Source organism: Mesitornis unicolor, unplaced genomic scaffold, assembly GCF_000695765.1.
Source record: "Mesitornis unicolor isolate BGI_N332 unplaced genomic scaffold, ASM69576v1 scaffold2346, whole genome shotgun sequence".
NCBI classification, from domain to species: Eukaryota; Metazoa; Chordata; class Aves; order Mesitornithiformes; family Mesitornithidae; genus Mesitornis; species Mesitornis unicolor.
In genome coordinates, this window is record NW_010188707.1 from 1 (window position 1) to 15,443 (window position 15,443).

Here is a 15,443-nt window from a genome sequence, read left to right on the forward strand (position 1 = left end):
ATGAGATTCCTTCTGAACCTTTTCTTCTCTAGGCTGAACGGTCCCCGCTCTCTCAGCCTTTCTTAGTAAGAGAGATGTTCCAGACCCTTTGTCATCTTAGTGGCCTTTCATGGGACTCTTTCCAGTAACTCCATGTCTCCCTTGTACTGGGAGACATACATACTCCAGGTATGGCCTCACCAGTGCTTAGTAGAGGAGAAGGATCTTATGGGAAATAGTGTCAAAAGCCTTAGTGAGGTCAAGACAGACAATATCCATTGCTGTGCCCCCTTGTCTATCAAGTCCATAATTTCATCGTAGAATGTCATCAGGTTGGTCATGCATGACTTCCCCTTAGTGAATCCATGCTACCACTCCCAATCACTTTCTAATCCTTCATGTGCCTGGAAGTGGTTTCCAGAATGAGTTGTTCCATCACCTTCCCAGGGATGGAGGTGAGGCTGACCAGCCTTTAGGCATCATCCTGCCCTTTTTTGAAGATACAAATGCCATTTGCTTTCTTCCAGTCCTCAGACACCTCTCCCAATTGCCATGATTGTTTAGGGATTAGTGTGGCCTCAAAATGCTATCAGCCAGCTCCCTCAGCAGTCATGACATTGGGGCCCATCGACTTGTGTATGTGTGTTTAAAAGGCTTTTCAAAGACTGCTAAGTAAAACACTCTCATGCTTTTTGGTTCTTGTGTCATGAAGAATACAGAGAATAAGCTTGTTACAACCAGTTCTACTTCTAAGATGCTGTGGAAGTCAGAAGGCAAAAGCAGAAATGAGGTGCCATTAAGAAGCATATTCATTTAAGAATTCTTCCCAGGCTGTTCAGGAAACCTAAGAAAAGGTGACCTCAACCCAATCCCAAAAATGACAGTTATAAGCCTGACAACTTTACTAAACTAATCAAACATATTAAAGATATTCTGCAGTGAGTTCCCCATGTAGTCCTTCCATTTCTACCTCTCAATGGCTTTTCTTGAGAGCATGGCCACAGTTTTCCTTTCTTATCCCAGTGCCCTGTTGACTGCTTGCTCCTATAATCCTACAATCAAGGGCTGTCGAAGATGTCCCCATGCTGTGGCAGTTATGTGGAAAATGGGATGAAGAAAATCATCCCTTTTGCTGAGGCAAAGAGAGGAAGGAGCCTTGCAACAAGACACCTCTTGAACTGGAAGCATAATCTACCTTAAGGAAAACATTCAGCTCTCAGGGAATAGCACTTGATGGCTCTGACAGAGAGAAGAGTCATTTGTGTCTCCTCTGGTAGATGTATGATCTCAGGTCAGAGCTCTTTTAACCTTTCTGTTGACTAATGCAGAAAAGATGAAGATTTGCAGAGGCAGTTATTAAACTCATATTCCCTCCATACTGAAACTGGGTATGCTTGAGGTAGTGTAATGTGACATAGCCAGTGGAAATAGAAAATAGAAATATAATTTCTAACTGATTAAAACAGCGTTTCTGCTACCTGCATGGCAGTGGGCTGAGAAAAGTTGAGGCCAGCTCAACTAAGCAGGGAGAATATTAATTTCTCTAATTCATATTTTCCCCTTAATTGTGGTGGAAAAAACAGAGGGATGTGAGCATTTCAGTAACGACAACTGAGGTGTCATTCTCTGGACTTCTCACTGATTTTGATAGCCACGATACTGTGAGAACTACATATGCATTTGGATCCAAAAAGATCCAAAGCAAACTGATTATTGAAGTGAGAAATGATACATATTCTTATCCTTAAGCTGATGCTGAAAGGGAAAAGTTAGGAAGCAATGATAGACAGCTTGATATACACTTCAAGAAATCCCTCTTTCAGTCTTTTCGTCAAATGTCATTGTGATTTTATTTTTTAATTTAATTGTTCCAGAAGTAGTTATTTTAAAATGGAAAGTTGCGTATGACCAGACTTTGTTAACATTGAAAGTTAATGGGATAGCTTTTGTAAAGCTGTGTAGTTTGCATTTTCCTAACTCCTCTAGCAGCCTCTTACAGCAGTTTATAGCCCAGGTTCTGTAAAGGAATGCGCGGTTCTCCCCAAAATCAAGCTGGACGAGAAATGTTCTCTCTGCCCTCTCGTGGCCACAGGACAGTGTTGCAGTTTTGCAACGACGGGAATCTCAGACTTGCGTTGCATTTCGAGAACCCCAAATATCTTGCTTTTACTTTAGAAAACAAACTCAAAATTTTGTATCTCCGAGCCAGATTTTCTGTATACAATGGATTTATGTGTATCTTTCATTTGAGTACAGCAATTCTCTATTTAGATTATCGAATTAATTAGATACAATTTTCATAGTTTTACCTCATAACTCAGAATATGAAGATTTGACTTGCATGTCGGAAGAAACATGTAAAGATAATTTCTTTTCTATCCACTAAGGTAATTTTAGTTCAGGGTCCTGTGCCTCATTTTTGGCCTGCTCACAAGAAGAATGTTGCAGAATCATATGTGGCAGTTTCTTCATGCCTTTCATTGATTCTTTAACTTCTTTATAAGTTAAATTGCACTCAGTTTCAATGTCATGCCAGTCAATTAATAAATACATTGATTCCAATGGAATTACTTTAGATTTATCCCAGACTGAGGGCAGGATCAGACCACAATGCCAATTTATATTTTACAAAGATTCTCTACAGTTTAAGGGTTACCATATATCCCATGTATGAACAATGCTATCAGATACAGGCTTAGAGAGGTTTGTATAATTTCAGCTAATGCCAAAACAGCTTATCAGTTTTTCTGACAATACAGAGACAGAATAGGTATATATGCATGCACAGTGGCATCTCTAGTGCTTGCTAGCTGGTGAGGATCTGAACAAGATATTTTGTAGCAGACATGAGATCATATAATGTAATAGCGATTTAAGAGAACAGTATTATAGAAAACAAGAATAGATTATTAACCGTCGAGATAATACTAACAAGATGAAAATATTTTGCAGTTATATGTTGGAAAACGGGAAAAAAAGCCATTACATTATACATTACCTGCAAACTTTCTCGTATGTGCCCCTTTTCGCAGTCAGCCCAAGTTACTGTATCCTCATTGCTGTGATTTCTGGAATAACTAGGAAAATCACCACTGCACAGGCACAGCCTGTGCTGCTGTTGTGCCAGTGCCAAACTATGCATCCCCTGCACTTGGCATGAGAAGCAAATAAGACATAGAAAGAATTTATCACTAGTTATAAATTTGAGATGAGGGTGGGCTTTGCAATCCTCCAGGCCATCTCTGGGGTTCATAAATTCGTATGCAGTATAAATATGTGCAAGAATATATTTGTTAGAAAATGTCTTGAAATATAGAACTTTGAAAAGCACATGGTGGTGGCTGAGCCGGCACAGAAAGTACCTTCTGAAGACCATCTGCTCTTTTCTCCTCCCCTGCTCTTTCCACACTGACTGACACTTTCAATTCAAGAGCAATTCAGAATCATCTGCATTCACACATACATATTTCTGGACTTCATAAGCCATATGTGATCCCAGTATAACTACACTATAGGTATCCTGCTGTACTTTCAGCGGTATTTAATTTCTTCACAGGCATCTAAATGAAACTTCTGAGTTTTCTTTCATAGCTGCCAAAAGAAATCAGCTGATGAATTAGGCTGTACCATTTCATTTGAAATGCCTTTTCAGGGAAAGGCAAACTTGCATCTCTCAGAATTGATGATGATCTGTAAGGGCAAGTAGGTACTTAGTCAAAAAAGGTAACCACACTCAAAGACAAGCTCAGCACCCAACATATGTTTTATTTTTTTCTTGAGCACTTTTCTTCAGCAGCAGGGTTCAAAGAAAGTTTGTCTCCACTCTTTTAAAAATAAAATTCTCCATATTGGTCATTAATATAGTTCATTCTAAACACTTTTATTACCCCAAGATGCAGATACATTTTAGGTACCCACAGAGCTGAGCAGCTAAGAGCAGCAGCTGATGTAAAGAAGTTCCTCTCTGTTCTCCTTCACTAATTTATGCAAACAAGCCAGCTAAGCCCTGCTGGGAATGAACAGCACATGAAGCTCATCAGACCTTACTGACTGTGTTCAGCATCTTCACAAATTGTAGATTTATTTCTTTTCAACTGAAAAATTTAGTATAAATCTCCTCAGAGATATAAGATGACCTATTGTATACTTTGAATTTCAGTGATGCAAAGTAATGTAATATGTTCTTTTTGATGTGAGGCAGGGTGGCTTTAGGAACTAAGGGTCAAAACCCAAGCGTAGTTTTGAGTTAGGATATGCCTAATAGTTGCCTGTGGTTTTGAACCATTGCTTATCTATCACTTTTTACCCGTCTATAAACAAATATGATATTTGCAAAGTCAGCTATGATGGCTTAGTGTGCCCTTCAATATATGTATTGCATTGTGCATGTCTATGCATCTGGGCTAGAGTATGCAGTGTGTGAAATTTAGTTCCTAAGTTAACTATTTCTTTTCTTATGGCTAAAGTATCAAATATATTTGAGGAGAAAGGAGAATAAATGTTTTACAATAGGTAGAATGTGACACTGTAGTTGAAATGATTGAAAATATTCCTTATTGGCTGCCTTTAGCTCTGGGTCCATATGAATTGCAGGAATTCTGAGAGAAGTGAAAGAGGGAAGTTTCTGATAAATGCTTTGCTTTCAACTCTGTTGAACCATAAATTGACTTCTATTTGCTTTCTGGCTTGTGCCTATAGTTTTCAATGTCTTGCAAGACACAAAGTAGCTGGATTTCATACTAAGGACAATGAACATGGTAATTGATAAGAGTGGTAGAAGTCAGTTGTTATGAGCACCAGAGATGAGATAAATGTAGTAAGTGCAAAAGCTTCAAAACCAGAACAGATGCCCAAATTATGACAAAACAGGGGGAAAGAGCTAAGTGGTCAGCATGTTCCTGACGATGGGAACAGTTAAAAACTCCTACCTATCTACACCGTTGCTGCTATTGACTAGGAAAACGTTCTGCTACTTGGAGAGGGACTTAAGGTCAAAGTTATGAAGGTATATGAGGAAATAAAGATTTCTTTGTGAAGTGTTTTGTCTTCATCTCACGAACTTGAAGAATCACAGAATTACAAAAAAGTCTGGGTTGGAAGGGTCCTCTGGAAATCATCTGGTCCAACCTCCTGTTGAAAGCAGGGCTTAAAAGAAATAATTATCTGCTGAGGTGCTGTTGTGTGAGACAAAGCAGTACTTGGGTGCCTCTGAAAAACTGGGATGTAGAAAAATTAGTTTTCCTGTGCAAGGTTTTTCTGATCTGTGTCTGTCTTAATCACCTGACTCCCTTTTTAAGGCTTGCAAACAGCAGAAACAACCTTCTGGATTTTCTTTTACTTTATGCACTATCAGCAAGTTGGAGGATGATCATAAAGGGATGGAATGAACTTGAATAGCATTTAATACCTTCTAGTTTCAGAATACTATTGAAACCATGTACTTTTCTTATAAGTACAATGGTAGCCTACAAATATATCTGTTTTCTGAAAGCCTATCTAAAATATTTCTTCCACTGGTTAACTCTCAGGCTTTAAGTGGATAATTGGGATGACATCTGTAAGAGCAACTCCTTTTCTGCTGGTTTTCACCATATTTTTAATTAGATATGATTCCAGGTAAGGTGATACTTCTGGCTAATCACTTCATAGGATCCATGTGCACAGGTATGAAAGGAAAAAAAAATGTGTTTTATGCCTGACCAAGGCTAGCCTGGTTGTCATCTTTTGAAGAAAATGTAAAAGGCAGTTGCAAAAGCAGTTGAAGTGAATCTAAGACTGAAAGATTTCAAATGCCAGATGCCCACATCTTTACTTCCTTCTGAGGGTAAAACAACAGTGTCTCTGCATTCCACTAAATCTGTCCAAATGATATATTGTCATCAACAACATAGTGAGCCCTCAGACTTCTAAATTAATCAATAGATTGTCACCTGTCCTCTCTATAAGCTTAAGTCAGAATCTAAAATAAGCCTGGTGGTGTTTTTTCATGGAGGCTTTTACAACAGACATAAATATTACGTGGATGGCAGGGAAGGCTGGGAGCTCCTGGACACTACCAGAATTCATGCCGGTAAGCTTTGATAGTCTGTCACTTGATTTACGTGAGTCCTTTCGTTGCTTTTTCCCAATTCATGAATAATATCTGTATATGGATAATAAATAATGTGGTGAGTAACAGCTCTAGCAATGTATGTTGCCTGTTGTGCCCCTTCTCTTCCCGTTGCACTATCCAATGATTGTTTTCTTGGCTCGCATGCTCTCAAACCAAACAGAAATTTTGCACAGCATAGCATAATTCCTCCTTTATGTACTTTTCACCTAGCTCTTCCTCTGCTGAGGGAAAATAAATCATCAACCATCTCCTGTATCCGTGCTTTGGAGCTTGCAATAAGAGGGCAACCTAATTGTACTTGCTGCTGGGCCAATGTTTGGGCTTCTGCTCTCCTCCCATAACAGCCATCATTAATGACAATTGATGTGTACCCTTTCCCTGTTGCTAGGTGATATGTGGCTTAGAAAACCAGTTTCTGTTGCTGTTCAGGGATTCTTACAAATCTTGTTTGCTTTTGGTTCATATGATGTGCAGGACCAGAACACAACTCAAAGTTCAGGGCATTTCCTTCTGCTGTACATTTGACTGTAAATCACCTAAAGATCCCACAGTGTTCCTGACTAGAGAAAGGACGACATCCTGTTCTGGTGCCAGGCAATGGCAAAACTTCTACTCTGTAGTCTGCATCCTGGACTTTCCCCCACACAGACTACTTGTTGACCAGTGTCCTTCAGCATGGACTTGGCTCTAGTACCCAAGTGTTATGCTGCAAAACTGATGTTTCACCAGCACTTGTTATGTAAAGTGTTTTCTGACACTCAGAGAGAAGCCCCCTCCCTGGAAGTGTTCAAGGCCAGGTTGGATGGGACTTTGAGCAACCTGGTCTAGTGGAAGGTGTCCCTGCTCATGGCAGGGGGGCTTGAACTATGTGGTCTTTAAGGTTCCTTCCAACCCAAACCATTCTTTGATTCTATGATTCCACAAAGCCCAAAGATTGATTTGGGACTCTTACCTTCAAAAGGTGCAATCTCTTTGTTTATAATCTGTTTAGATGTCCCTATCTCTTTGATACGTCAAATCTGAGTAAGTAGAGAGACTAGATGTTTTCAGGACTGTAGTCTCACTACTTTGGTTTGAGTTAGATTCACCAGTCACAGGTTGAATAGTGTTGTGTTTCAAGTAGCCTTGTTAACTTTGTAAAGGAATGGCAATTCTGGCTCTGTCTCAACTATAAATTTATCTGATAAAAATGATCAATTTGATAAGAGTTTTTTCCAGGTTCCTCTAAAGATATGTAGAATGTAAGAATATCTGGTTACTGCTTATTCAGCATAAGAGATGAAGACAAGAGACAGGAGAAGTAATAAATTAAACTCTCAGATACCCAAGCCCGAGAAGATAACAAGACAGTAACAAAGAGCAGAACTCTTAGATCACTGATTGATGGGACCTTAAAGGAACCACTCAATGCCTTGAGGAGGTTCAGCCAGAGCTCTGTAACTGGTTATCATGGATCTCATGGGAAAGAGCAGACTCACAATGGGATATTTGAGAGGGCTTGTAGGATCACATAAAAATTATTATGGGATGTTTTAAGGGATGTGGGAAAGTGCTAAACTTATTTTGGGATGTACGGGGAGAACCAAAGACAGTCAAAGGGAAGGATCAAGATACATGAGAGAAGAACAAGCATGGGAAAATGGAGAGGATAAAAGTGGTCAGCTGCATGCAGTCAAGCTGCTGTCAGTACTTTTTTTGTCAGGCTGTGCTCTGTGCCTGATCATCACACTGTCCTATCTTCTTGTTAAACTCAATAATTGAATGTTTTCCTGTGTGAGTGTGCTCTCTCTCCTGTGCACGTGTATGTGTGTATGATCTGCTAGCAAATTTCAAGCCAGGCTAGCTGGTAAGTAGAGTGAGTGGTGTGATTTTAATATGCATTTAAAGCTGGACTGACTGGTGAGCAGGAGAAGAGGTGTGGGAGCCAGCTACCAGTGAGACCATAGATTGGAACAGTGAAGGGACCAAGAGCCTGAGAGCCAGCTGCTGGAGAGAACACAGGACTGGAACAGCTACTGGAGGGACCTGATTGCCTGTATTTGGCTGGGAGATCAGCTAGCAAGCTTTCAGTCTGATTAGCCTGTGAGTGAGAAGAGGATCAGCCCATTTGTATGTTTATATGGGCCTTGTTGGTGTGTATGTGGGGACTCTAAAGGTGCTGCTCTCTTGTCTGTTGGTAGTCAGCTGTGGCTGTATAGTGTGGATGGTTTTTTAGAGATGCCTAGCACCACCGTTGGCCAGACCTGGTGTCAAGGTAATGTAGCATCTGACGGCAAGAAGAAAGAATCCCTTAGATCTCATAGTCCACCAGATTTGGCTTCCCTGTAACAGGTGCAAATTCAGCTTCTCTTCAAAGTTTACTGTAAACTCAGATTTGGAGAAAGCCTAAACACACAATATTGCACTTATAAGGGAATGGTTTTCGTAAGAATTGGAAATATGAGCTTAAAATGGAGTAGCACCTTCTGCATGTATATCTGGTAGCTGTAATGTCATTCACGTTAACAGAGGAATTGGGACACCCACAGGGCAGATCTTGTAGGACATTAGGGAGGGCATTATCTCAGATACAAAACCCAAGATAATTGCATTACAATATGACTTTGGTTGGGTGTTATTCCTCTGTGGGAGTCCAAGAAGCTAGGTTTTATTTGTGGCAAATTCTTGACAAGTCACCTTTAAGATTTATATCTAACATGATGCATAAACAACAGGAGAAGTGCTTCCTCTACATTTCACTTGATTTTCTTTAGCTGCATGTGACACAAAGGGTACCAGTGTTTTTGATCTTGCTTCTGTTTGTTATTCACACTGTAGGTTTCTTTTTATTTGTACCATGCTTCTTTATTCATGCTATGCTTCTTTTAATTTTGCTTAAAATGCTTTCAATTATACAGCCATTGTTCTGAAATTAGGTTTTACAACCAACAGGACATAAGTTGCACAGAATTAAATAGAATTTATGCTATGCTGCCACTGAAGTAAACTACTACAGCAGTCACTATAATTAGCATTGCCTTATTCATCACAGGTTTGTACAGAATAAATACATTATTCATAGCGTGAAGACAGGTTTGCATTTTAGTTCTCATGTTTCCTTTTCACAACCTTTAGTTTTGAAAACACATTGCAGCTTTTCCAAGTCTTTCAGATTCTGTCTTCATGACTTCATTCCAATATTAACGCAACTGTTAGAATTTATATCCCTAAAAAATCAGACAAATAAAACAAAATCTGCTATAATCAGGTGAAACAGCGAGAAAGGAATAAAAGGAATCAAATGAAATAAGAAAGAATCTTGGCTTCTTATAGATCAGTTATCTTTCCTGGCCTGAACTTCTACTTTACTCATGTGTCAGATGCAAGTCAGGGGTAGCCAACTGAAACTTCGTTCCAAGACAAATGGACAGTTCAGATAAAGCAGCAGAAATTATAAGAAGGGCTGTTACTGAAGAGCTGGTTTAAATTGTTCTTAGTAATGGGCAGGAAATATTTTTCCTATCCTGAAAAAACTTCTGAGATGTCAAAACAAATTTTCCATCTGAACTTGGAAAGAAGAACCAAAATCTCAAACATTGTCTCAGTAAGACAAACTGAAAAAAATAGGTTTAGATGAGAAAAAAACCCAACATTTTCAAAATGCTGCAATTCAGCTTGGAATTTTGTCCTTTTTTAGAGCTTTAATTTGCATAAATTTAGAAAATGGGAGAGTAATTTTTAGGTAATTTTGTTTTGTCATTTTATAGTGCTGAAATGGGATATTTTAATGATTCTGAACCTTTTTCACCAAAGCTTTAAACTTTTCGGAATGAAACCTGATCTAAAAAAGTGTTGTGAAACCTAATCTTGACATGTGAACATTTGGCATCTTTTCATTAGAAAAGTTTTCATGAAGAGATTCTGTACTAGTTCTTGTGATGAGACTTTTTGATTTGCTGAACTGCAAATCTTTCTTTTGGCAGATTGGACTCATATTGAAGTGCTTAGGGAATATTCCTTGAGGAAGTCTGGTTGTATTTGATCATTGCTAACATATGATTCAATATGCATTTTAAAATATGGCTTGAACACTTGTGTAGTATTACCTGGTTCAGATTCCTGAGCATCTTGAGACAGATTGTCGGGCAATGACTTCCCAAATCTCTGTGGCAAATTTAGAAGTGATTGAATGGAACTTGTTTTAACACGGGGAGATCTCCCAAACCTTTGTGATACATCTGGGGCATGCCTAGGTATGTTCTCTCCAAAAGCTCTCCCAAATCTCAGAGGCAAATTAGCAATTGGTTTAATGCTTCTTTCTTCTGGATAATTTCTTCCAAACCTAAGAGGTAAATTAGCAACAGAATTTGGCATCTTGTTTACTGTAGGGGGGTTCATTTTAATGATATTTTTTGATCCCCAGTCTTTCATTTCTTCAAAATTGAGACTCCTCTGCTTTTCTTCCAGGATATTATCTTTAATCTAAAGAAAAATAATTTAAAAAAAGGATGCTATCATTTATAGGTTATTACTCCAGCTACTAATCACACAAAGTATTCATTTCCAGATCTCCTTAGAAAGCTGTTGGATAGCACTCTTTTTTGGCTATCTAATGCTTTTTAGATGTATTGGCTAACCTCCATTGTAGCATGAGCTATTTCATATGGATTACCTCATATGCAGACATTGTCCCACTTACCTTTTCAGTACACTGACCACAAGAACACATCTCCATATAGGTATCCGCAACTGTTCAAATGGTGTCAGTGGGAAATATTTCTGGGCATAGGTGTTGGTTCCTGTGCCATCAGTTAAGTGTGGACAAGAGTCCTTGTCAGATCTGCATGTGCTAATATCATCAACTGAAGTTGTTTGGAGGGGAAGATGCTGTTTATGTTTAGGGACTTGACACAGACTCAGCCTCTCACTCATGTGGTCTGGATGAACACTTAAAGGTGTAGCTCATTTCTTACTAAGCACTGGATGTGGATGCTTTTGACCCAATATCCTGCTGGCCTAACAGCCAGGGAAATGAATGTAAAAGCATTTGGGTCCAATCCACGTCATGCCTGTTCTGGCCTTGGAGCACAGATACTGCCCTGAGCTTTAAGTTACTTTCGTCCTCCACTAGTACACAAGATGCATTAGGAGCTCCTGGGCTCCTAATTTTTGTGCAACCAGCACAAAATCTACTTTCTCTATGCTGGCATACAGTGAAGAACTGAGCCTGGTATATTACCTGTCTCATTATATAAAGGGCAGCTGTTTTCTGAAAAATACCTATATCAAAATGACCCTTTTCTATATAGCAGTGTTCCTTCCCTGATTATGTTGAAAATCACTTATTTTTGCGACAAAAATAAGTTTACAAGCCTTAACAGCAAATATGTACAAATATGTGTTTTAATTTCTGTTAAAGACACAAATGCTACTAATCTTAATTTTAGTTCCTTCTCCCTACTTGGTGACTTCCCCGGGAGCTTCTACACCTATTGTGAGAGAAGGAGAATGAACCACTCTAGGTCCTACTCCATGATTAAAATAGTAAATAAACTATCTCTCTGATTGCACCTGCACACCTCTTCTGAAGTATATAAAAGACAGTAAGCTGAAGACCACAGGATTTCACTAGCATAATTAAAGTTGTATTTTGGTTTGAAGGATATTTATTACACCAATGATGATGAGTCAAAAAGAGAGGCTGGCTCTCATTTCCCAGGGAGTATTTGCAGGGCAGACAAGAAAAATAATACAGATGAAATGTGCAAATTTGATTTGGCATCTATTGAGACATAATAAATGTGCAACCTTGTAAAGATATTTTTATAGTCAATTTCCAGAGTAGAATTTTAAGACCATTAATGGTATTAGATTTATAATGTTCTCTGTTTATCATTATTCTTTGAGTATTACAAGCATGCCTTTATTAATTTTGGATTAATAATGTATCTGTTATATTATGTGCATAAAATGCCTGACAGGAATGTTAATTGAGGCCCCACTGTGTAAGGAAGAAACATTTCAGAAAAAGTCTCAACCTGATCACAAGGCTGTATTGCAAGAAAACTGAAACATGAATTGATTTACACTGTAAATTCCTGAAGAAATTCCTGAAAATTCTTTCAACAAGCCTTTTTAATACTGCTAGTGCTGTAATGCTGAATACCATGCAATGAGGTTAGGAGAGCCTTTGCCAAAAAAATCTAAGTCCTCAGGATTGGACCCACAGTTCCCCCAAATAATGTCAGAGTAATACAGGTCTTACCTTGTAATATTTATCTTCATCTTCCCTGCTCTGCAGACTGAACTTAATCAGTTCATCTAGGCACATACTATTTGATGTTAGAAAGACCACTGTAGCTAAAGCAAATAGAAGAAACTCCTTGGTTGAAATGACTTTCATTTTTCTCAAATTAAGCTTGCTTAGAGAGCTCAGAATCTGTGCAGAAAAGAAAATTGCCATCATTTTATATGATCAGAAAACAAAAAGATTTTGTTCCCTATGACATCAGTCTCAAAACCTTAAATTCTTAATATTAATTAGAGAAGTAATTTGAATATATTTGAAGAATGTTGGGTATTTCTTTTATGAACCTTTTTAACCAACATAGGTTCTTGTTAGGGATACACTGACTTTACAAATATTTTCTTCTGGTAAAATATGTCTTAATTGGCTGCATTTGAGAGCTGTAGCAGTAGGAACTTAAAACAGCCACAATGTTCCATCACTAGCAGACAAAACCACCTTGTTCTTTTTTCAGAAGGATTATTCTGCTTAAATGGTCCTTTTGGACCATATAATGCTTGTTTAGAGTTATGTACAGCCAGGGACATTTCGCCCAGTGAAATCAAGTGCTGTCTATTGAAGTGGTTGATCGGATCATAGGAAATGTTATGCATCAGTGAGATCTATTGACGTACATAGTATCTATGCTCTAAGTTGAACACGTTAATTTGTGTTCAGACTGAATTAGGAACGTGCTTTTTAAAACCTGCCCATTAGTTAAGTTTTTAGAAATTTCAAAGGTTATGTTAGATCTGTTTTCTTAAGGCCAAATTCCAAGAGAGTTTTTAAAAAGCCATCTGCCACTTCGCTGCACAAGGTGAAAGCACTGGACTGCCCATGCGTGTTCTGTTCAAAAAGGGGATTCAGGCTGCACTCTAAATGTGCCCTTAAAGTACACACCGAATTGGTTGCTAGATAGGCTGGTGAGCCAGACTGTCAGTAAAAAAACCATATTGTGTTGTTCTTGCATTTGTTATACTTAAGTTCTTGAAATTATTGCCTAAATCTCATATATTTATACTTAAAATCAGCTGCATAAGGAGAAATTTGATTGCACATGGTAAATACTCATACTGGAAAACTGGACTCTAGGCAAGTTACTTTGCAATTCAGCACCAGGGTTGTAAAATGTCTGTTCTGTCACAGCACTGGAAAAATTGTCCTGAGAGAACATGTTTTATGATGTGGGCAGCATGGATAGTGTGGACTGCTTATCTGTTGACAGTATGTTACTGTGTATGTTTACTGTGCTGTAAAGCTGAAGTATTTGCAAGTAACCTCATTTCAGAATTAAGTTGCCTGGTTTTAGGGGTTTAAAGTTATGTGGCATGCATGGAGTAATTTCTGCTTTAGATTCTCTGAAACAGAAATCCTTATTTGATAGCAGGAGGATCAGCAAGCCCCTGTTATTCAAGCTTGTACCATCTTGTCTCCCTTCCTGATAGATACATGGTCCCTGTCTCCTCCAATTCTTCTAATTACTGGGAATCATCTAGGGTGGGAGGACAGTGTGTTAGGGGTGTCTCCTAGAAGGGGACAAGAGTAAGCAATTTTAGAGGGAATTTGAAGCCTTCTTGAGGAAAGGATGACATGAGGGGGCTGGGGAGATGTCCAATGCCTACTACTAGACTCTCATACTTTCTAGTGAACCCTCTGGTGAACAGTGGACTGGATAGACAGTGTGTAACATCTTGCCTGGTAATTCCTGTGAAATGCTGCTCTTTAGCCCAGCTTCAGTGCCTGCCCACCTACCATCATTCCTCATATTCATTCTAGATAAATGGTGTATCTGCATCAGAGGGGTGCTGGAGTTTCTCCCATGAGCTCTATGAGCTCTAGGGGATGAGTTAAGGGATCAGGAGTAATCCCATGCCCAAGATAAGGGCCTCTATAGACTTCTGGACACCAGAGCATTGGTTTGCCATGCCAAATGAGCTAAGGAGGTGCACCTGAGACTAAGGGATCAACCAGTTGAGTACTGACCTGGGAACCAGATGTAGAGGTAACATCTGGAAGCACAGATGTGGGGAGAGCTGGGTGGGGGGACTTGCTACTGGCATCTCAGATGAACCTGCCCAGCACAGTGTGTGTGGGAAAATGCATCCCTTCCCAGGGAAGAGGGAAATCCCATTGACAGAGCTGGAAGTGAAAAGGGAAGAGTTTCTCTCAGGTGAACTTTGCCAGGTGGAGAGGTTGTGAAAGATTCTGCTCATTTTTTATGTGACAGGAGACCATTAAATTGTTAAAATAGAAGAGAATGGTATTAGTAAGCTAATTAGGAGCCCCTGTGAGAAAAGAATGCATTTTAATCAGCCACTGGCTTTTGTGTGCCGCTTTCCCTTGCTGTTGTAAACACTATTTACATTCATTTGCTTGTTGTTTCTTTGCTGAGTGTAATCCTTCTGGCACCAGCTGACAGCAGAAAAGGTTGGGTTCAAAGATCTGACGCTTCCTTCAGAAAACTGCTGAAAAAAGTGAAGGATGGTGGGAATAAGCACAGTTCTGCATAGTCTCAAGGGACAATGCTTCCACTTCACATTCTTTGGGACTATTCTACAAGATGTTTTAAAGTGGGGTGAGGTAGATGGGGAGGGAAGAGGCACTGGACCAATAGTGATTCGTGGAGAGTGGTTATATGTGCTTACATAAACAGATGTATGTAGGAAGTAAGAAAGCCTAATGTGTCCTCAGAGTGCCTTAGTATTAGCCCACCTACTCTAAGAGTAGGTGGCTTTTAAAAGAAAAAAAAATATTCTTGGCAGGGAAATGGAGCTTTGAGAATACCAAAATTTTGGTGTTTGTAAGTCTGGGCCAAGTTTGGAAAACAGAGGGATTAAAAGGAGAATGTCAATGGAGGAGACCACTAAAAGGAGCCCATGTCCTCTTAGTGCTCTGGCAGGTCAGGAGCAGTGGTTGTCTCTTTTGCCTGAGTATGTGTTCCTGACTCTCTGGAGCCTCTTGTCAGGGAGCTTCAATCTGTGGGAACAGATGGATTTTCCAAGTTCCTTTTCTTTATGGTGACAATAAAGACAATAATGAATGCAATTCATGTTCTAATACCTAACATGTGGTCATTTACCATTGGGT

The 15,443-nt window shown here is 39.2% G+C and overlaps 1 protein-coding gene across 1 annotated transcript; it reads right to left on the bottom strand.

Moving 5' to 3' along the window:
• Nucleotides 1-8,827: 8,827 nt before the first annotated feature.
• Nucleotides 8,828-12,507, bottom strand: NPVF (neuropeptide VF precursor). Its single transcript, XM_010185803.1, has 3 exons — nucleotides 12,336-12,507; nucleotides 10,177-10,552; nucleotides 8,828-9,297 (listed from the first exon to the last, which is right to left on the bottom strand). Exons 1-3 carry the CDS (start codon nucleotides 12,471-12,473, stop codon nucleotides 9,290-9,292), a joined length of 522 nt encoding a protein of 173 aa, XP_010184105.1. The 5' UTR covers nucleotides 12,474-12,507; the 3' UTR covers nucleotides 8,828-9,289.
• Nucleotides 12,508-15,443: the final 2,936 nt, after the last annotated feature.

Bases quoted from the DNA above. Each gene is read 5' to 3' on its own strand.
- NPVF (XM_010185803.1), bottom strand. From the start codon at position 12,473: ATGAAAGTCATTTCAACCAAGGAGTTTCTTCTATTTGCTTTAGCTACA. The intron at 10,553-12,335 runs GTAAGACCTGTA...ATTTTTCTTTAG, and splicing joins ATGAAGATAAATATTACAAG to ATTAAAGATAATATCCTGGA.